Here is a 23,833-nt window from a genome sequence, read left to right as displayed (position 1 = left end):
TCCAACCAAGGCGCAGTCACACAGGTAATGCTTACTGCCGGCCTAAAAAGAAAACCTGCTTGATAAAAAGCCCTTATATGAAAGGATTCAAATTTCCTATCTATAGGATCCTAAAATGAAGACACATATCTTCCAAAGGAATAGTAGTACGCTTAGCCAAGGTAGAAATAGCCCTATCCACTTTAGTAACTGTTTCCCAAAGCTCAACATTAGAGGCTGGCAAAGAATACATTTTCTATGATTAAGCGCCAGTGAGGTGTGAAACATGTCAGGGGATTTTCTGCTTGCCTTAATTTTAAACTAATTTTAACTAATAATAAAGTTTTTTGTTTTTAGCCCTAACGTATCTCTGTGTGCTCAAAAATGGTCTTTTCATAAGTGATACATTTTCTTAAATCTAGCCGAAGGATTAAAAAGGCTGCCAGGCTTAGACCAATCCTTAGAAACCATCTCAGAGACAACATTAGGCACAGGAAAACCCTATGGAGACTTATCAGTAGGTTTAAAATTAAATCCAAATGTTTAACAGACTTATCCTTACCTTAGGATACTGAAAACCTAAAGTACATAATACCTCTTCTAAAAGTGAACAAATATAATCAACCTTAAAACAAAACAAAAAAAAGAGAATAATCAGAATCATTATCAGAAACGGGCTCCTATTCATCAGATAACTCACCCTCTGAGGATGAATCAGCTGAACCAGGATCCTGAGCCTAAATCTAATACAGGCATAGAGCTAGAAGAAGATAAATCCACAACTGACTGTTTATTCTTACTTGAACAGGGCATAGCCACCAGCATTTCAGATAGAGTGGAGTGTACAAAATCCTTAAATCCTGGACAGAAATCTGTGGAACTTTCCTGTGTAGAACAAACAGTAGGAGGGCAGATATCTATAGAAGCAATAGCAGCATTAATCTGATTAGAATGCATAATAACATGTAAACAAGAATTGCACAGCTGAACTGGAGGCAGCACACTAGCAAGTTTACAATATACACACTTCACATTGGTAGAAAATTGTTCAGCTTCTAAAGAAGTTTCTGGGATAGACACAAAAGAGTATGATAAGTGAAAACTACAACAAAGTAGAAAACACCGCTATAAGGCTACACGAAAATTATGTGATCAAATAGATTAAAAGGGCACCCGAAAAAAACAAAAGTAGGCTATCCTGATCAGATGACGATCGCTAACCTGACTAGCAAACGTGCACAATCCCGACAAACCAACATGCACAAATCCCACGAGCACAAACTCAATAAGCAGTCAGCGCTAACACAAAAAATATGCATGCAAAAAAAACATAATTTATGCTTAACTGATAAATTTATTTCTCTTGTAGTTTATCCAGTCCACGGATCATCCATTACTTATGGGATATTCTCCTTCCCAACAGGAAGTTGGAAGAGGATCACCCACAGCAGAGCTGCTATATAGCTCCTCCCCTAACTGCCATATCCAGTCATTCGACCGAAACAAACAGAGAAAGGAGAAACCATAGGGTGCAGTGGTGACTGTAGTTTAATTAAATTTTAGACCTGCCTTAAAATGACAGGGCGGGCCGTGGACTGGATACACTACAAGAGAAATAAATTTATCAGGTAAGCATAAATTATGTTTTCTCTTGTTAAGTGTATCCAGTCCACGGATCATCCATTACTTATGGGATACCAATACCAAAGCTAAAGTACACGGATGATGGGAGGGACAAGGCAGGGATTAAGCGGAAGGAACCACTGCCTGAAGAACCTTTCTCCCAAAAACAGCCTCCGAAGAAGCAAAAGTATCAAATTTGTAAAATTTTGAAAAAGTGTGAAGCGAAGACCAAGTCGCGGCCTTGCAAATCTGTTCAACAGAGGCCTCATTTTTAAAGGCCCAGGTGGAAGCCACAGCTCTAGTAGAATGAGCTGTAATTCTTTCAGGGGGCTGCTGTCCAGCAGTCTCATAGGCTAGGTGTATAATACTCCGAAGCCAAAAGGAAAGAGAGGTTGCCGAAGCTTTTTGACCTCTCCTCTGTCCAGAATAAACGACAAACAGGGAAGATGTTTGACGAAAATCTTTAGTAGCTTGTAAGTAAAACCTCAAGGCACGGACTACGTCCAGATTATGTAAAAGACATTCCTTCTTTGAAGAAGGTTTAGGACACAATGATGGAACAACAATCTCTTGATTGATATTCTTGTTAGAAACCACCTTAGGTAAAAAGGTTTGGTACGCAGAACTACCTTATCTGCATGAAAAATCAGATAAGGAGAATCACATTGTAAGGCAGATAGCTCAGAGACTCTCCGAGCCGAGGAAATAGCCATCAAAAACAGAACTTTCCAAGATAAAAGCTTAATATCAATGGAATGAAGGGGTTCAAACGGAATTTCTTGAAGAACTTTAAGAACCAAGTTTAAGCTCCATGGGGGAGCAACAGGTTTAAACACAGGCTTAATTCTAACCAAAGCCTGACAAAATGCCTGGACATCTGGAACTTCTGCCAGACGCTGTGCAAAAGAATAGACAGAGCAGAAATCTGTCCCTTTAAGGAACTAGCTGATAATCCTTTGTCCAAACCCTCTTGGAGAAAGGACAATATCCTAGGAATCCTAACCTTACTCCATGAGTAATTCTTTTGATTGAAGAAATAAACTAAGTATAAAACACCACTCTCCTCTTACGACCTCCATCTTTGTTGAGGGTTGCAAGAGAATGACTGGATATGACAGTTAGGGGAGGAGCTATATAGCAGCTCTGTTGTGGGTGATCCTCTTGCAACTTCCTGTTGGGAAGGAGAATATCCCATAAGTAATGGATGATCCGTGGACTGGATACACTTAACAAGAGAAATTAAGGATAATAAAGCCTTATAAAAGGAGCCAATATTAAAAAACACTAAACATTGTCCCCAAGCTATAGAGTACAATAACATACAAACTAAATAGTCCAATAGGCTTAAATGAGTGCCAGAATTATAAATAATTCTGGCACTCATTTAGCCCAATAGGCTTAAATAAGTGCCAGAATTATAAATAAATACCTGGCAGGCACCCAACTACTGGAAGATAAAGTGGAATCCAGAAGAAAGCCGAACCAGTGCTGAAACATAAAAGAAGAGTATACAGACGACCAAACAGGTGGAGGAGAAGGACAGGTTCCCGCAACACCTGTGGCAGACTTGTGACTAACTCACATAAGGTGTAATTGTGCCACTACCGAATACTCACAATGCATCCCTCTGTCAATCAGCAGCACTCTGAAGGGAAATTGGGCCTCAACTCTGAGAACCCCTCTCACTAAAGAAAATCTGGAGCATCTTCATTCTTCACCTTCCTCCAGCAGAAGCAAAGAGAAGACTTGTTTCTAGTAAGGTGGGAGGGGTTTTACAGAGCTCTTGGGGTTTATGAATCTTTGCCTCAACCTAGTGGCCAGGAAGAGTAATTGCCAGGAGTAATGGGTCATGGACTCTCACCACCTGTATGAAAGCAATATAATTAGCAAGATATATACAGAATATATATATATATATATATATATATATATATATATATATATATATATATACACACACAAAGTTCAAACAATAGCACACTTTCAGCTATAGTTCAACTGCCAGGGTGCCGACAAGTAGATACAAGAAATAAAGGGAGGCACTCACTGGTCATTTCAAGCATGGTTTAATCTGTGATTAATTATATATATCATCTCTCATCATATAGTGTACCTATGGACATTTCTAGCCATTTGTAATCCCAAAGAATTACACTGAGTAAGTGAATAATCTGTTCCCTGTGAAAGTATATTTTCTTCTCATCTTTATGTAAATATGTCACCCTACCTGAGATTGTACTGATTTATTAATTAAAAAAAACATAAGTAATTTTTCTTGGAGATAAAAATTTAGAGTGTAGATGTTGATGAATATATTACTTACAATGAAGGATCTTGTACTAAGTCCTTAAGGTTTATACCACTGCGGTCTTCTGCCAGGTTCCTGAAGCAACTATCACTCACTATGAAGAAAAAAACAAACAAAAAAGAAAAACTAAACACAGTGATCACTTCCGAGATAATCCATTTGATTTTAGTATCTCATTGCACAGTTTTTATAGTATTCAGACCTAAGTATGACTCTTGTGAACAAGATACAAAAACAAAAAGGTCCAAGACAGAAAAGTAGCTGGGTCAAAATAGAATAATCTTTATAACCTTTTATAACTTTAGTATCTTCAATATATTTTTGTGTTACCAATACCTGTTGTGCGAAGTATCCATTTGTTTTTTTGTTTTACTTTCTTATTTTTTTTCCCCAGACTCTGAAGAAGTTAAAAATTGGCTTACAAAGTGAATGGATAGAAAGCCCAGGTTCCCTTATTTATGTTTCCATTCTGTGTTACAGCACAAAGGAGACAGCAAAATCACACACACATATATTCTACGACAAAACAATATATTTGCTTCCAAGGAATCATTCACATGTGAACAAGTAAATTGTGAGACTACTAGATATTAGTCTGCAAATGTAAATGTATTGCTTTGTATCTTAAAGGGACAGTATACACCAATTTTCATATAACTGCATGTAATAGACACTACCATAAAGAATAATATGCAGATACTGAAAAAAAATCCAGTATAAAACCGTTTCAAAACTTACTTAGAAGCTCCCGGTTTAGCTCTGGTGCAAAGGTTAGCTGGAAAACCCACTAAAAGTGGCTGTATAGCAAAAAGAGCAGACACTCCCCCCTCCCCATGCATATGAAAAAGCCCCTTTACACAAACAGGAGCAAGCTGGAGAAGGCATACATCAGTATACGTCTAAAACTTTGGGGCTTGGTTAGGAGTCTGAAACTCAGAGCAATGTTATTTAAAAATAAGCAAAACTATACTTTTATTTTATTTTATTTTTAAACTGTATGGGTTATAAAAATGGATCATCTACAAAACATTTATGGGAAGAAAAATCTAGTGTATAATGTCCCTTTAAGGAATATGCAGTCAGAAAAAAAAGTGCTAATCAATTTATTACTTTACCATAATCATGGCACTTTAAGAAGTAAATATCCTTCTTCAATACACTTCACATGCTCTAATTTCTGTCATAGATGTATCCTTAATTCATTTCAATGTTATCACAAATATGATGGAGATCTTCAAAACACAATGGCCTATTTAACCCCTTTGCTACTGGGAATTTCAGAGAAAAACATTTTAGCATTTGTTGATGTCACTTGATTTAAACAGAAATAGAGCCTTATTTTTGATTTACCTATCAAAACTTTATATATATATTTTAGTAGACAGCACAAGGTGTTGATCTATGCCCATTTTGATATATTTCTTGCCACCGTTTTGCCACTAAATGCAATCATACAAAACAAATTTACTTTTTCAAAAACTTTGGGTTTCTCACTGAAACTACAAATGTTTATAAAAGATTCTCCTTTGTTCAGAAATAGCAGACATGCATGGCTTTGCAATTAGTTTTTGTCAGTAAGGCCACTAATTGCAACTGCGCACCACACTTCTGAAATTCCCAGAAGTGAAGGGGTTAAATAGTTAGCTGGAAAGGTTAATAGTACTTTAATGCAGGGATTACCCTCCCACCTCCCTGATCCCTCCCCCCACACCCACACTTCTGACCCCATTTTAGATACTGGCAGATAGTTGGCCAGGATTAAGTTTTAGGGATTTTTGTTTTTTTAATAAATTAATTATATTTATTTATTTTCTGCAGTGTAGGATCACCCTTAACCTCCCACCTCCCTGATCCCTCCCAAACCATCCTCCTACCCATTGGGGTCTGCCATCTTAGATACTGGCAACTATCTACCAGTACCCAGTTTATAGATTTAAAAAAAATAAAAAAACTATTTATATAAGAGATTACCTGATAAATTCATTTCTTTCATATTGGCAAGAGTCCATGAGCTAGTGACGTATGGGATATACATTCCTACCAGGAGGGGCAAAGTTTCCCAAACCTCAAAATGCCTATAAATACACCCCCCACCAGACCCACAATTCAGTTTATCGAATAGCCAAGAAGTGGGGTGATAAGAAAGGTGCGAAAGAATCAACAAGGAATTGGAATAAAAAAATCATAACCACCATAAAAAGGGTGAGTCTCATGGACACTTGCCAATATGAAAGAAATGAATTTATCAGGTAGATTCTTACATAAATTATGTTTTCTTTCATGTAATTGGCAAGAGTCCATGAGCTAGTGACGTATGGGATAGCAAATACCCAAGATGTGGCACTCCACGCAAGAGTCACTAGAGAGGGAGGGATAAAAATAAAGACAGCCAATTCGGCTGAAAAATTAATCCACAATCCAAATCAAAAGTTTTAATCTTATAATGAAAAAAACTGAAATTATAAGCAGAAGAATCAAACTGAAACAGCTGCCTGAAGTACTTTTCTACCAAAAACTGCTTCTGAAGAAGAAAAAACATCAAAATGGTAGAATTTAGTAAAAGTATGCAAAGAAGACCAAGTTGCTGCTTTGCAAATCTGAGCAACAGAAGCTTCATTCCTAAAAGCCCAGGAAGTAGAAACTGACCTAGTAGAATGAGCCGTAATCCTCTGAGGCGGGGATTTACCCAACTCCAAATAAGCTTGATGAATCAAAAGCTTTAACCAAGAAGCCAAACAAATGGCAGAAGCCTTCTGACCTCTCCTAGAACCAGAAAAGATAACAAATAGACTAGAAGTCTTTCTGAAATATTTAATAACTTCAACATAATATTTCAAAGCTCTTACCACATCAAAAGAATGTAAAGATCTCTGCAGAGAATTCTTAGGATTAGGACACAATAAAGGGACAACAATTTCTCTACTAATGTTGGAATTCACAACCTTAGGTAAAAATGTAAATGAAGTCTGCAAGACCGCCTTATCCTGATGAAAAATCAGAAAAAGAGACTCACAAGAAAGAGCAGATAATTCAGAAACTCTTCTAGCAGAAGAGATGACCAAAAGGAACAATACTTTCCAAGAAAGTAATTTTATCTCCAGAGAATGCATAGGCTCAAAAGGAGGAGCCTGTAAAGCTTTCAAAACCAAATTAAGACTCCAAGGAGGAGAGATTGATTTAATGACAGGCTTAATACGAACCAAAGCCTGTACAAAACAATGAATATCAGGAAGATTAGCAATTTTTCTGTGAAACAGAACAGAAAGAGCAGAGATTTGTCCTTTCAAGGAACTTGCAGACAAACCCTTATCTAAACCATCCTGAAGAAACTGTAAAATTCTAGGAATTCTAAAAGAATGTCAAGAGAATTTATGAGAAGAACACCATGAAATGTAAGTCTTCCAAACTCGATAATAAATCTTTCTAAACACAGATTTACGAGCCTGCAACATAGTATTAATCACTGAGTCAGAGAAACCTCTATGACTAAGCACTAAGCGTTCAATCTCCATACCTTCAAATTTAATGATTTGAGATCCTGATGGAAAAATGGGCCTTGAGATAGAAGGTCTGGCCTTAACGGAAGTGGCCAAGGTTGGCAACTGGACATCCCAACAAGATCCGCATAACAAAACCTGTGTGGCCATGCTGGAGCCACCAGCAGTACAAACGAACGCTCCATTATGATTTTAGAAATCACTCTTGGAAGAAGAACTAGAGGTGGAAAGATATAAGCAGGTTGATAACTCCAAGGAAGTGTAAACGCATCCACTGCTTCCGCCTGAGGATCCCTGGACCTGGACAGATACCTGGGAAGTTTCCTGTTTAGATGAGAAGCCATCAAATCTATTTCTGGGAGCCCCCACATCTGAACAATCTGATAAAACACATCTGGGTGAAGAGACCACTCTCCCGGATGTAAAGTCTGGTGACTGAGATAATCCGCTTCCCAATTGTCTATACCTGGGATATGTACCGCAGAAATTAGACAGGAGCTGGATTCCGCTCAAGCAAGTATATGAGATTCTTCTTTCATAGCTTGAAGACTGTGAGTCCCACCTTGATGACTGACATACGCCACGGTTGTGACATTGTCTATCTGAAAACAAATTACCAAAATATTCATTGGTAATCTCGCCTCTTGAGATTTCCAAACCCCCTGCGCTGTCAGAGATCCCCAGACAGCTCCCCAACCTGAAAGACTTGCATCTGTTGTGATCACAGAGCAGGTTGGACGAACAAAAGAGGCGCCTTTTTTACTAAACGATGGTGATTTAACCACCAAGTCAGAGATAGTCAAACATTGGGACTTAAGGATATTAATTGTGACATCCTTGTATAATCCCTGCACCATTGATTCAGCATACAAAGCTGAAGAGGTCTCATGTGAAAACGAGCAAAAGGTATCACGTCCAATGCTGCAGTCATGAGACCTAAAACCTCCATGCACATAGCTACTGAAGGGAATGATTGAAACTGAAGGTTCCGACAAGCTGCAACCAATTTCAGACGTCTCTTGACTGTTAGAGACAAAGTCATGGATACTGAATCTATTTGGAAACCTAAAAAGGTTACCCTTGTTTGAGGAGTCAAAGAACTTTTTGATAAATTGATCCTCCAACCATGTTTTTGAAGAAAAAACACTAGTTGATTTGTGTGAGATTCTGCAGAACGTAAAGACTGAGCAAGTACCAAGATATCGTCCAAAAAAGGAAATACCGCAATAGCCCGCTCTCTGATTACAGAGAGAAGGGCACCGAGAACCTTTGAAAAGATCCTTGGAGCTGTCGATAGGCCAAAAGGAAGAGCAACAAATTGGTAATGCTTGTCTAGAAAAGAGAACCTCAGAAACTGATGGTGATCTGGATGAATCGGAATATGAAGATATGCATCCTGTAAGTCTATTGTGGACATATAATGCCCTTGCTGAACAAAAGGCAGAATAGTCCTTATAGTCACCATTTTGAATGTTGGTATGCTCACATACCGGTTCAAAATTTTTAGATCCAGAACTGGTCTGAAAGAATTCTCCTTCTTTGGGACAATGAACAGATTTGAATAAAACCCCAGACCCCGTTCCTGAACAGGAACTGGCACAATTACCCCAGATATCTCCAGGTCTGAAACACACTTCAGGAAAGCCTGAGCTTTTTCTGGGTTCACAGGAAGCGTGAGAGAAAGAAACTTCTCACAGGCGGTCTTATTTTGAAACTTATTCTGTACCCTTGAGAAACAATGTTCTGAATCCAATGATTTTCGATTGAATTGATCCAAACATCCTTGAAGAATTTTAGTCTGCCCCCTACCAGCTGAGCAGGAATGAGGGCCGCACCTTCATGTGGACTTGGGGACTGTTTTAGATCTTTTAAATGGCTTGGATTTATTCCAGACTGAAGAAGCCTTCCAATTGGAAACCGTTCCCTTAGGGGAAGGATCAGGTTTCTGTTCCTTATTTTGTCGAAAGGAACGAAAACGTTTAGCAGCCTTAAATTTACCCTTAGATTTTTTTATCCTGAGGCAAAAAAGCTCCCTTCCCCCCAGTGACAGTTGAAATATTTGAATCCAACTGAGAACCAAATAATTTATTACCTTGGAAAGAGAGAGATAGCAACGTTGATTTAGAAGTCATATCAGCATTCCAAGATTTAAGCCATAAAGCTCTTAAGCTAATATAGCTAAAGACATATATCTGACATCAATTCTGATGATATCACAAATGGCATCACAAATTAAATTATTAGCATGTTGCATTAACTTAACAATGCTATACACATAATGATCTGATACTTGTTGCGCTAGGGTTTCCAACCAAAAAGTTGAAGCAGCTGCAACATCAGCCAAATAAATAGCAGGCCTAATAAGATGACCTGAACATAAATAAGCCTTCCTTAGATAAGATTCAAATTTCCTATCTAAAGAATCTTTAAAAGAAGTACTATCTGCCGTAGGAATAGTAGTACGTTTAGCAAGAGTAGAGATGGCCCCATCAACTTTGGGGATCTTTTCCCAAAACTCCAATCTATCAGACGGCAAAGGGTACAGTTTCTTAAACCTTGAAGGAGGAGTAAAAGAGGTACCCATTCTATTCGATTCCCTAGAAATCACATCTGATATAGCATTAGGAACTGGAAAAACCTCTGGAATAACTACATGAGGTTTAAAAACTGAATTTAAACGTTTACTAGTTTTAATATCAAGAGGACTAGTCTCCTCCATATCTAATGCAATCAACACCTCTTTCAATAAGGAACAAATATACTCCATTTTAAATAAGTATGAAGATTTGTCAGTGTCAATATCTGAGGCAGAATCTTCTGAACCAGATAGATCCTCATCAGAGATAGATAAATCAGAATGTTGTCGGTCATTTAAAAATTAATCAATTTTATGAGAAGTTTTAAAAGACCTTTTACGTTTATTAGAAGGTGGTATGACAGACAAAGCTTTCTGAATAGAATTAGAGACAAATATCCTGAGTATTAGATGTTGAAGGAATAACAACAGGTAATGAATTACTACTAATGGAAATATTTTCTGCATGTAAAAGTTTGTCATGACAACTATCACAAATTACAGCCGGAGGTACAGATACCACAAGTTTACAACAAATGCACTTAGCTTTGGTAGAACCGACATCAGGCAGCAAGATTCCAATAGTGGATTCTGAAACAGGATCAGATTGAGACATCTTGCAATATGTAAGAGAAAAAATAACATATAAAGCAAAATTATCAATTTCCTTATATGACAGTTTCAGGAATGGGAAAAAATGCAAACAGAATAAGCCTCTGGAAACCAGAAGCAAAAATACATGAAGACTTAAATAATGTCAAAAGTCTGGCGCCAAGTATGACACCCACAACTGACAAAATATTTTTGGCGCCAAAAACGTCTGCAACAAACACGAGCGTCATAGATGACGCAACTATATGAAAATTCTCTGCGCCAACCAAGACGCCGGAAATGATGAAAATACGTCAACAAACGTAATTCTCGCGCCAAAAAAGTCTCGCGCCAAGAATGACGCAATAAATTATAGCATTTTGCGCACCAGCGAGCCTAACAGCCGCAATTTAGAGAAAAGTCAATTTGAAAATTTCAGTTAAGAAATTTTTTTATTTTTTTTATATGTGCATTTCCCAAAATGAAACTGACAGTCTGCAAAAAGGAAATATACTGATAAACCTGAATCATGGCAAATATAAGTACAAACATTATATTTAGAACTTTACATTTAAAGTGCCAAACCATAGCGGAGAGTGTCTTAATAAAGGAAAACATACTTACCAAAAGACACTTATGTAGATAAAGTAGATAGCCAAACCAGTACTGAAACGAGAATCAGCAGAGGTAATGGTATATAAGAGTATATCGTCGATCTGAAAAGGGAGGTAGGAGATGAATCTCTACGACCAATAACAGAGAACGTATGAAATAGATCCCAGTTAGGATGACCATTGCATTTAATAGTTAATACTCCCTTCACATCCCTCTGTCATTCACTGCACTCTGAGAGGAACCGGGCTTCAGCATGCTGAGAAGCGCATATCAACGTAGAAATCTAGCACAAACTTACTTCACCACCTCCATAGGAGGCAAAGTTTGTAAAACTGAATTGTGGGTGTGGTGAGGGGTGTATTTATAGGCATTTTGAGGTTTGGGAAACTTTGCCCCTCCTGGTAGGAATATATATCCCATACATCACTAGCTCATGGACTCTTGCCAATTACATGAAAGAAAACAGAATTTATGCTTACCTGATAAATTACTTTCTCTTGTGATGTATCGAGTCCACGGATTCATCCTTTACTTGTGGGATATTCTCCTTCCCAACAGGAAGTGGCAAAGAGAGCACACAGCAGAGCTGTCCATATAGCCCCCCCCCTCCAGCTCCACCCCCCAGTCATTCGACTGAAGGTTAGGAAGAAAAAGGAGAAACCATAGGGTGCAGTGGTGACTGTAGTTTAAACAAAAAAGCTACTTGACTTAATAGCCAGGGCGGGCCGTGGACTCGATACATCACAAGAGAAAGTAATTTATCAGGTAAGCATAAATTCTATTTTCTCTTGTAAGATGTATCGAGTCCACGGATTCATCCTTTACTTGTGGGATACCAATACCAAAGCTTTAGGACACGGATGAAGGGAGGGAACAAGACAGGTACCTTAAACGGAAGGCACCACTGCTTGTAAAACCTTTCTCCCAAAATTAGCCTCCGAAGAAGCAAAAGTATCGAACTTGTAAAATTTGGAAAAGGTATGCAGCGAAGACCAAGTCGCTGCCTTACAAATCTGTTCAACAGAAGCCTCATTTTTAAAAGCCCATGTGGAAGCCACTGCTCTGGTAGAATGAGCAGTAATTGTTTCGGGAGGCTACTGGCCAGCAGTCTCATAGGCCAAACGGATGATGCTTTTCAGCCAAAAGGAAAGAGAGGTAGCAGTCGCCTTCTGACCTCTCCTCTTACCAGAATAGATAAACAATGAAGGTGTTTGTCTGAAATCCTTAGTTGCTTGTAAATAGAACTTTAAAGCATGAACCACATCAAGATTGTGTAACAGACGTTCCATCTTCGAAGAAGGATTAGGACACAGAGAAGGAACAACAATTTCCAGGTTAATATTCTTATTAGACACAACCTTAGGAAGAAAACCGGGTTTGGTACGCAAAACTACCTTATCTGCATGGAAAACCAGGTAAGGTGAATCACACTGTAAAGCAGATAACTCTGAAACTCTTCGAGCAGAAGAGATAGCTACCAAAAACAAAACTTTCCAAGATAAAAGCTTAATATCTATGGAATGTAAAGGTTCAAACGGAACCCCTTGCAGAACTGAAAGAACTAAATTCCGACTCCATGGCGGAGCCACAGGTCTATAAACAGGCTTGATTCTGACTAAAGCCTGACTAAACGCTTGAACGTCTGGTACCTCTGCCAGACGTTTGTGTAAAAGAATAGACAAAGCAGATATCTGTCCTTTTAAGGAACTAGCTGTTAAACCTTTGTCCAATCCTTCTTGGAGAAAGGACAATATCCTGGGAATCCTAATCTTACTCCATGAGGAACCCTTGGATTCACACCAAAAAAGATATTTTCGCCATATCTTATGGTAGATTTTCTTGGTGACAGGCTTTCTAGCCTGAATCAGGGTATCAATAACCGACTCAGAGAAACCACGCTTTGATAGAATTAGGCGTTCAATCTCCAAGCAGTCAGACGCAGAGAAATTAGATTTGGATGCTAGAAAGGACCTTGTATTAGAAGGTCCTGCCTCATTGGTAGTGTCCATGGTGGGACAGATGACATGTCCACTAGGTCTGCATACCAGGTCCTGCGTGGCCACGCAGGCGCTATCAGAATCACCGAAGCTCTCTCCTGCTTGATTCAGGCAACCAGACGAGGGAGGAGAGGAAATGGTGGAAAAACATAGGCCAGATTGAAGGACCAAGGCGCTGCTAGAGCATCTATCAGCACCGCCTGGGGATCCCGGGACCTGGACCCATAAAGAGGAAGTTTGGTGTTCTGACGGGACGCCATCAGATCCAATTCTGGAGTGCCCCATAGCTGAGTCAGCTGGGCAAATACCTCCGGGTGGAGTTCCCACTCTTCCGGGTGAAAAGTCTGATGACTTAGAAAATCCGCCTCCCAGTTGTCTACTCCTGGGATGTGAATTGCTGAGAGATGGCAGGAGTGATCCTCCGCCCACCTGATTATTTTGGTTACTTCCGTCATTGCTAGAGAACTCCTTGTTCCCCCTTGATGATTGACGTAAGCTACAGTCGTGATGTTGTCCGACTGAAATCTGATGAATTTAGCCGCGGCTAGCCGAGGCCATGCCTGAAGCGCGTTGAATATCGCCCTCAGTTACAGAATGTTTATCGGGAGAAGAGCTTCTTCCCGAGACCATAAGCCCTGAGCTTTCAGGGAGTCCCAGACTGCACCCCAGCCCAACAGACTGGCGTCGGTCGTTACGATGATCCACTCTGGTCTGCGGAAACACATTCCCTGAGACAGGTGATCCTGAGACAACCACCAGAGAAGAGAATCTCTGGTCCTCTGGTCCAGCTGTATTTGAGGAGACAAATCTGCATAATCCCCATTCCACTGTTTGAGCATGCATAGTTGCAGTGGTCTGAGGTGTATCCGTGCAAAAGGGACTATGTCCATTGCCGCTACCATTAATCCGATTGTCTCCATGCACTGAGCTACAGATGGCCGAGGAATGGAATGAAGGGCTCGGCAAGAGGTTAAGAGTTTTAACTTTCTGACCTCCGTCAGATATATTTTAATTTCTACCAAGTCTATCAGAGTTCCTAGGAAGGAAACTCTTGTGAGGGGGGAGAGAGAACTCTTTTTGATGTTCACCTTCCACCCGTGAGACCTCAGAATGGTCAATACAATTTCTGTGTGAGACTTGGCTCTTTGGAAAGTCGACGCCTGAATTAAGATGTTGTCTAGATAAGGTGCCACTGCTTTGCCTCGCGGTCTTAGAACCACCAGGAGGGACCCTAGCACCTTTGTGAAAATTCTGGGAGCAGTGGCCAACCCAAAAGGAAGAGCCACAAACTGGTAATGCTTGTCCAGAAAGGCAAACCTGAGAAACTGGTGATGATCTTTGTGGATAGGATTGTGCAGATACGCATCCTTTAAATCCACGGTGGTCATGTATTGACCCTCCTGGATCATTGGTAAGATTGTCCGAATGGTCTCTATCTTGAATGATGGGACTCTGAGGAATTTGTTTAGAATTTTGAGATCCAGGATTGGTCTGAAAGTTCCTTCTTTCTTGGGAACCACAAACAGGTTTGAGTAAAAACCCAGCCCTTGTTCCGCAATTGGAACTGGGTGGATCACTCCCATTGTATGTAGGTCTTCTACACAGCGTAAGAACGCCTCTTTCTTTGTCTGGTCTGTAGACAGACGAGAAATTTGGAACCTTCCCCTTGGAGGGGAGTCCTTGAATTCTAGAAGATATCCCTGGGATACAATCTCTAAGGCCCAGGGATCGAGTACATCTCTTGCCCAGGCCTGAGCGAAGAGAGAGAGTCTGCCCCCTACTAGATCCGGTCCCGGATCGGGGGCTACTCCTTCATGCTGTCTTGGAGGCAGCTGCAGGCTTCTTGGCCTGTTTACCCTTGTTCCAGCCCTGGTAAGGTTTCCAGGCTGACCTGGGTTGGGAAGCGTTACCCTCTTGCTTTGCAGCAGGGGAGGATGAAGCAAGACCACTCCTGAAATTCCGAAAGGAACGAAAATTATTTTGTTTGTTCTTTATCTTGAAGGACTTGTCCTGAGGGAGAGAATGGCCTTTTCCCCCAGTGATTTCTGAAATAATCTCTTTCAATTCAGGCCCGAAGAGGGTCTTTCCTTTGAAAGGGATGTTCAAGAGTTTGGATTTTGACGACACATCGGCCGACCAGGACTTTAGCCATAGCGCCCTGCGCGCTAAAATGGCGAAACCTGAATTCTTTGCCGCTAAATTAGCTATTTGGAAAGCGGCATCTGTGATAAAAGAATTAGCCAGCTTAAGAGCCTTAATTCTGTCCATAATGTCCTCATATGAGGTCTCCGTCTGGAGCGCATCTTCCAGCGCCTCGAACCAGAAAGCAGCTGCAGTAGTTACAGGAACAATGCACGCAATAGGTTGGAGAAGAAAACCTTGTTGAACAAAAATTTTCTTAAGTAAACCCTCTAATTTTTTATCCATAGGGTCTTTGAAAGCACAACTGTCTTCAATTGGTATGGTTGTGCGTTTAGCAAGTGAAGAAATAGCCCCCTCCACCTTAGGGACCGTCTGCCACGAGTCCCGCATGGGGTCAGATATGGGGAAAATTTTCTTAAAAACAGGAGGGGGAACGAAGGGAATACCTGGTCTATCCCACTCCCTAGTAACGATATCCGCAATCCTCTTAGGGACCGGGAACACATCAGTGTAAACAAGAACTTCCAGGTACTTGTCCATTTTACTCAATTTCTCTGGAACCACCATATGGTCGCAGTCATCCAGAGTAACTAATACCTCCCTGAGCAAACAGCGGAGGTGTTCTAGTTTAAATTTAAAAGCCAATATATCTGAATCTGTCTGAGGAGAAACCTTTCCTGAATCGGAAATTTCTCCCTCAGACAGTGGATACGGCTACTAAAGCTTTAGAATGCTCATTATCTGTTCTTAAAACAGAGCTTTCACGCTTTGCAGGTAACACGGGCAGTTTAGATAAGAACTCTGAGAGGGTATTATTCATAACTGCCGCCAAGTCTTGCAAGGTAAAAGAGTTAGACGCACTAGAGGTGCTAGGCGTCGTTTGAGCGGGCGTAACTGGTTGTGACACTTGGGGAGAGGTTGACGGGCTAACCTCGTTACCTTCTGTCTGAGAATCATCTTGGGCCACATTTTTAAGTGTAACAATATGTTCTTTAAAGTGTATAGACATATCAGTACAAGTGGGACACATTCTGAGAGGGGGTTCCACCATGGCTTCTAAACACATTGAACAAGGATTTTCCTTGGTGTCAGACATGTTAAACAGACTAGTAGTAAAACAAGCAGGCTTGGAAATCACTTTAATCAAGTAAAAACACACTTTGAACTGTACCTTTAAGAGATAAAAAAAGGCACACAATTTTGCAAAACAGTGAAAAAATGCAGCAAACTGTTCAAATTTTTTACAGTATGTACCTAAAGCATTAGTAAGATTGCACCACTAGCAATAAAAACGATTAACCCCTTAATGCCCAAACCGGATCGACAGTAAACCAAAAAAACAGTTAAAAAACGTTCAGCACCTTGCCACAGCTCTGCTGTAGCCCTACCTGTCCTTAGGAACCAGATTTGTGGGGGGAAAGCTTCTTATAGGCCCTCAAACTGCAGCAGGACCCTCCATGTGAAACAGCCTGAACTTCTAGTCAAATATAGCTGCGCATCTGAGGCGCGAAATTAGGCCCCTCCCACCTCACTACGGTGCTTGTGAGGCCTAAAGAAACACTCCAAAGTGTATTAATATTAGCCATGTGGGTAACAACCTCTGAAAGAAACCCAAAGGAACCTTCAAAGTGTCTCAAAAAACGATATTTTCAATAAAAACCGTTTGCCTTGAAAGTAGTGTCAACCAGCATAAACTAGCCCTGTTATGTAAGCTTGAAATTCCATACTTAGTCTCTGAATACAGCTTACCCTTCCCTCATGGGGATATTATCAGTCTTCTCTAGCATTATCACAGTCTTGTCTAGAAAAAAAAAAAAGACTGAACATACCTTATTGCAGCCTAACCTGCAAACCGTTCCCCCCAACTGAAGTTTTCTTGCACTCCTCAGTCCTTTGTGGGAACAGCAGTGGATTTTAGTTACAACATGCTAAAATCATCTTCCTCCCTGCTGAAATCTTTGTCTCCTTTCTGCTAGAGAGTAAGTAGTACACACCGGTACCATTTAAAATAAGAAAATCTTGCTTGTAGAAAATAAAAACTACATTTTTTTTACCACATTCACTTTACCCTTCCAATTGCTTAGAGCCGGCAAAGAGAATGACTGGGGGGTGGAGCTGGAGGGGGAGCTATATGGACAGCTCTGCTGTGTGCTCTCTTTGCCACTTCCTGTTGGGAAGGAGAATATCCCACAAGTAAAGGATGAATCCGTGGACTCGATACATCTTACAAGAGAAAATGTGTTTATTATTTTATATCTCTGTAGTATAACCGTCCTCCCCATTCCTCTGGTCGCTAATGTAAGGTACCCCCACCCTGATTCCCCATTTTTCTGTAAAGTAGTGCTCCCTTCCCTCCTTCCCACCTCTCTCTATCCATCCAAAACCTCCCAACAGCACAAACGGAGATCGTTACAGACAGTGACACAGACTGTAAGGGTCAGGCAGTCTGCATTCATATGTACCGGGGCACCAATCATACTTTGTTACTATATGAAGGCAGATGCCTGCAGCCCAACCAAGACTGCTGGAGCTTCCTGAAGATTAGACATATTTATACTATATGCGGTACAATGGGCTATGTACCACATGACGTATATATACACACCGGATTGGAGCAAGGGGCAAAAGAAATGTAACAATTTTTTTTAGAGATGCAGTTTCAAATCACCAAATGTGTCTACATAAAAAGCTAATGATTTCTTTTCCATGTAGGAGTTTTTTGTTTTTTTTAATTTGTTGGGGGGGGGGGGTTATTTATAAAAATATATAACCCTCTATGTACCAAACAACCAGTATCATCAAAAGTGTTGTCATTTGTGTACATTAAAACTGAAACCCAAAAACTCAGTGTGATCTATTAAACTGAAGGTGCACACACACATGTGCATATACACATGCAGCCTCCACAACAGTTACAGCACTTTTACAACAGTTACAGCACTGACGGCATACACCTAAAAGTGAGACATAATAAAATTACACATTGTAATTTATGTGAACTATCTTTGAAAGATTAAATTCACTGCAACATACAATTATCTGAAACTGTATAAAAGACATTTACTTTTTTTTTATATTTATCTTTTTATTACACCAAAATCAAAAAGACTTTGCTCTTAAAGGGATATTCCAGCCAAAATAGGAAACCACATGGCAATTTTGTAGTGTACATGCATTAGAAAAAATGCTTCTAATAAAAGCTATAGCTGTTTCAAGAGTGTATTTAAATATGCACCAGCATTTTAAACACAACACTTGGTCAGAGAGCCTATGGTGCTTGTACCATCTGGTTATGACTCAATTTGTTAATTGCTGACATGATACAAGCCCCACTAATGATCTAAGCAGCTACATTTTTAAAATGTGGGTGCACTGAGAATATCTAGTTATGCTTCACATGCACGTACAGAGAAAAATTTTAACACTAAAACAGTGATAACTCTTAATAGAAGCATTTTTGCCAATACATGTATATTGAAAATAGGTTGCTATTCAAAAATGCAATAAATCTATGTGCATTTATATTTTGACTGGAATGTCCCTTTAAAGAAGAAGCATTTGGACGCTAGTGTTTTGGGAGAAGCAATATATTTTTATATTGCAAGTTTATTGATAGTATGCACACATATAGCTAACAGTTTTAGATTGTATTACATTATACAATATTTCAGAGCTTTCATTATAATATTTTTCAGGGTCTCTACATCGACAATATATCTGTAAGTGAACAAGAACACAGTGTTGCATTTTCTGGTCCAAGCAGGAACAGTATGTCTGGGATACCAGTTCTGTGTCTCTGAAGTTGGATGGGAAAAGAAGGAGAGGTTTTGTGGAACACGGCACAACAAAGAATCCATTACATTTTGTATATTAAAGGGACAGTAAGTGAAAAATTAAACTTTCATGATTCCCATAGAGCATGCAATTTTAAACAACTTTACAATTTATTTCAGCTATCTAATACATTTTGTACTCTTGCTATCCTTTGTTGAAAAACATACCTAGGTAGGCAGAGGATCACTACTGGGGGCTAGCTGCTAATTAGTGGCTTGCCATTGGTTCACCTGATGTATTCATCTCTCTCTACTGGAATGCTCCTCAATCAACAAAGGATACTAGAGGATTAAGGGTATAGATATGCAAATTAAGTGCACAAAGTCTTTTTTTTTCTTCCTTTAACCAGTGCAATGCTGTTCTAGACATCTTTAGAGCATAGCAAGGACTGAAGTGTACAGCAAGAGAAACAGAATTTATGCTTACCTGATAAATTACTTTCTCCAACGGTGTGTCCGGTCCACGGCGTCATCCTTACTTGTGGGAATATCTCTTCCCCAACAGGAAATGGCAAAGAGTCCCAGCAAAGCTGGCCATATAGTCCCTCCTAGGCTCCGCCCACCCCAGTCATTCGACCGACGGACAGGAGGAAAAATATAGGAGAAACCATATGGTACCATGGTGACTGTAGTTAGAGAAAATAATTCATCAGACCTGATTAAAAAACCAGGGCGGGCCGTGGACCGGACACCCCGTTGGAGAAAGTAATTTATCAGGTAAGCATAAATTCTGTTTTCTCCAACATTGGTGTGTCCGGTCCATGGCATCATCCTTACTTGTGGGAACCAATACCAAAGCTTTAGGACACGGATGAAGGGAGGGAGCAAATCAGGTTACCTAAACGGAAGGCACCACGGCTTGCAAAACCTTTCTCCCAAAAATAGCCTCCGAAGAAGCAAAAGTATCAAATTTGTAAAATTTGGCAAAAGTGTGCAGTGAAGACCAAGTCGCTGCCTTACATATCTGGTCAACAGAAGCCTCGTTCTTGAAGGCCCATGTGGAAGCCACAGCCCTAGTGGGGTGAGCTGTGATTCTTTCAGGAGGCTGCCGTCCGGCAGTCTCGTAAGCCAATCGGATGATGCTTTTAAGCCAAAAGGAAAGAGAGGTAGAAGTCGCTTTTTGACCTCTCCTTTTACCAGAATAAACAACAAACAAAGAAGATGTTTGTCTGAAATCCTTTGTAGCCTCTAAATAGAATTTTAGAGCACGGACTACGTCCAAATTGTGTAACAAACGTTCCTTCTTTGAAACTGGATTCGGACATAAAGAAGGTACAACTATTTCCTGGTTAATATTCTTGTTAGAAACAACCTTTGGAAGAAAACCAGGCTTAGTACGCAAAACCACCTTATCTGCATGGAACACCAGATAAGGCGGAGAACACTGCAAAGCAGATAACTCTGAAACTCTTCTAGCAGAAGAAATAGCAACCAAAAACAAAACTTTCCAAGATAGTAACTTAATATCTATGGAATGTAAAGGTTCAAACGGAACCCCTTGAAGAACTGAAAGAACTAGATTTAGACTCCAGGGAGGAGTCAAAGGTCTGTAAACAGGCTTGATCCTAACCAGAGCCTGAACAAATGCTTGAACATCTGGCACAGCTGCCAGTCTTTTGCGTAGTAAGACAGATAAAGCAGAGATCTGTCCTTTTAGAGAACTTGCAGATAATCCTTTCTTCCAAACCTTCTTGTAGAAAGTAGAGAATCTTAGGAATTTTTATCTTATTCCATGGGAATCCTTTGGATTCACACCAACAGATATATCTTTTCCATATTTTATGGTAAATCTTTCTAGTTACCGGTTTTCTGGCCTGAACCAGAGTATCTATCACAGAATCTGAAAACCCACGCTTTGATAGAATCAAGCGTTCAATCTCCAAGCCGTCAGCTGGAGGGAGACCAGATTTGGATGTTCGAATGGACCCTGAACAAGAAGGTCCTGTCTCAAAGGTAGCTTCCATGGTGGAACCGATGACATATTCACCAGGTCTGCATACCAAGTTCTGCGTGGCCACGCAGGAGCTATCAAGATCACTGAGGCCCACTCCTGTTTGATCCTGGCTACCAGCCTGGGAATGAGAGGAAACGGTGGAAAGACATAAGCTAGGTTGAAGGTCCAAGGTGCTACTAGTGCATCTACTAGAGTCGCCTTGGGATCCCTGGATCTGGACCCGTAGAAAGGAACCTTGAAGTTCTGACGAAACGCCATCAGATCCATGTCTGGAATGCCCCATAATTGAGTTAGTTGGGCAAAAATCTCCGGGTGGATTTCCCACTCCCCCGGATGGAGTGTCTGACGACTCAGATAATCAGCTTCCCAGTTTTCCACACCTGGGATGTGGATCGCAGATAGGTGGCAGGAGTGATCCTCCGCCCATTGTATTATTTTGGTCACTTCTTTCATCGCCAGGGAACTCCTTGTTCCCCCCTGATGATTGATATACGCAACGGTCGTCATGTTGTCTGATTGGAATCTTATGAATCTGGCCTTTGCTAGCTGAGGCCAAGCCCTGAGAGCATTGAAGATCGCTCTTAGTTCCAGAATGTTTATCGGGAGAAGAGACTCTTCCCGAGACCATAGTCCCTGAGTTTTCAGGGATTCCCAGACCGCGCCCCAGCCCACTAGACTGGCGTCGGTCGTGACAATGACCCACTCTGGTCTGCGGAAGCTCATTCCCTGGGATAGATGGTCCAGGGTCAGCCACCAACGGAGTGAATCTCTGGTCTTCTGATCTACTTGAATCATTGGAGACAAGTCTGTATAGTCCCCATTCCACTGTTTGAGCATGCACAGTTGTAATGGTCTTAGATGAATTTGTGCAAAAGGAACTATGTCCATTGCTGCAACCATCAACCCTACTACTTCCATGCACTGCGCTATGGAAGGACGTGGAACAGAATGAAGAACTTGACAAGTGCTTAGAAGTTTTGACTTTCTGACCTCTGTCAGAAAAATCCTCATTTCTAAGGAATCTATTATTGTTCCCAAGAAGGGAACTCTTGTTGACGGAGACAGAGAACTTTTTTCTATGTTCACCTTCCATCCGTGTGATCTGAGAAAGGCCAGAACGATGTCTGTATGAGCCTTTGCTTTTGACAGGGACGACGCTTGTATTAGAATGTCGTCCAAGTATGGTACTACTGCAATGCCCCTCGGTCTTAGAACCGCTAGAAGGGACCCGAGTACCTTTGTGAAAATCCTTGGAGCAGTGGCTAACCCGAATGGGAGGGCCACAAACTGGTAATGTTTGTCCAGAAAGGCGAACCTTAGGAACTGATGATGTTCTTTGTGGATAGGAATATGTAGGTACGCATCCTTTAGATCCACGGTAGTCATAAATTGACCTTCCTGGATAGTGGGTAGAATCGTTCGAATGGTTTCCATCTTGAACGATGGTACCCTGAGAAATTTGTTTAGGATCTTCAAATCCAAAATTGGTCTGAAGGTTCCCTCTTTTTTGGGAACTACGAACAGATTTGAATAAAATCCCATTCCTTGTTCCTTTATTGGAACTGGGTGTATCACTCCCATCTTTAACAGGTCTTCTACACAATGTAAGAACGCCTGTCTCTTTATTTGGTTTAAGGATAAGTGAGACATGTGGAACCTTCCCCTTGGGGGTAGTTCCCTGAATTCCAGAAGATAACCCTGAGAAACTATTTCTAGTGCCCAGGGATCCTGAACCTCTCTTGCCCAAGCCTGAGCAAAGAGAGAGAGTCTGCCCCCTACTAGATCCGGTCCCGGATCGGGGGCTACTCCTTCATGCTGTTTTGTTAGCAGCAGCAGGCTTCTTGGCCTGCTTACCCTTGTTCCAGCCTTGCATAGGTTTCCAGGCTGGTTTGGGCTGTGAGGCATTACCCTCTTGCTTAGAGGATGCAGAATTAGAGGCCGGTCCGTTCCTGAAATTGCGAAAGGAACGAAAATTAGACTTATTCTTGGCCTTGAAAGGCCTATCTTGTGGAAGGGCGTGGCCCTTTCCCCCAGTGATGTCTGAGATAATCTCTTTCAATTCTGGTCCAAATAGAGTTTTACCTTTGAAAGGGATGTTAAGCAATTTTGTCTTGGATGATACATCCGCTGACCAAGACTTTAGCCAAAGCGCTCTGCGCGCCACAATTGCAAACCCTGAATTTTTCGCCGCTAATCTAGCTAATTGCAAAGCGGCATCTAAAATAAAAGAGTTAGCCAACTTAAGTGCGTGAACTCTGTCCATAACCTCCTCATATGGAGTCTCTCTACTGAGCGACTTTTCTAGTTCCTCGAACCAGAACCACGCTGCTGTAGTGACAGGAACAATGCACGAAATGGGTTGTAGAAGATAACCTTGCTGTACAAAAATCTTTTTAAGCAAACCTTCCAATTTTTTATCCATAGGATCTTTGAAAGCACAGCTATCCTCGATAGGAATAGTAGTGTGCTTGTTTAGAGTAGAAACTGCCCCCTCGACCTTAGGGACTGTCTGCCATAAGTCCTTTCTGGGGTCGACCATAGGAAATAATTTCTTAAATATAGGGGGGGGAACAAAAGGTATGCCGGCTTCTCCCACTCCTTATTCACTATGTCCGCCACCCGCTTGGGTATAGGAAAAGCGTCGGGGTGCACCAGAACCTCTAGAAACTTGTCCATCTTGCATAATTTCTCTGGAATGACCAAGTTGTCACAATCATCC

The 23,833-nt window shown here is 40.8% G+C and overlaps 1 protein-coding gene across 1 annotated transcript in view; it reads right to left on the bottom strand.

Moving 5' to 3' along the window:
• The window catches only part of GPHN (gephyrin), a 1,061,400-nt gene that overhangs the window by 754,724 nt on the left and 282,843 nt on the right, over positions 1 to 23,833 (bottom strand). The window contains 1 exon segment of the mRNA XM_053697683.1: positions 3,926 to 4,004. Within this exon segment, the coding sequence (XP_053553658.1) occupies positions 3,926 to 4,004 (79 nt within the window).

This window comes from Bombina bombina, chromosome 1 (assembly GCF_027579735.1).
Source record: "Bombina bombina isolate aBomBom1 chromosome 1, aBomBom1.pri, whole genome shotgun sequence".
NCBI lineage: Eukaryota > Metazoa > Chordata > Amphibia > Anura > Bombinatoridae > Bombina > Bombina bombina.
The sequence above is the reverse complement of the archived record's forward strand: the minus strand, read 5'-3'. Positions and strand labels throughout refer to the sequence as shown.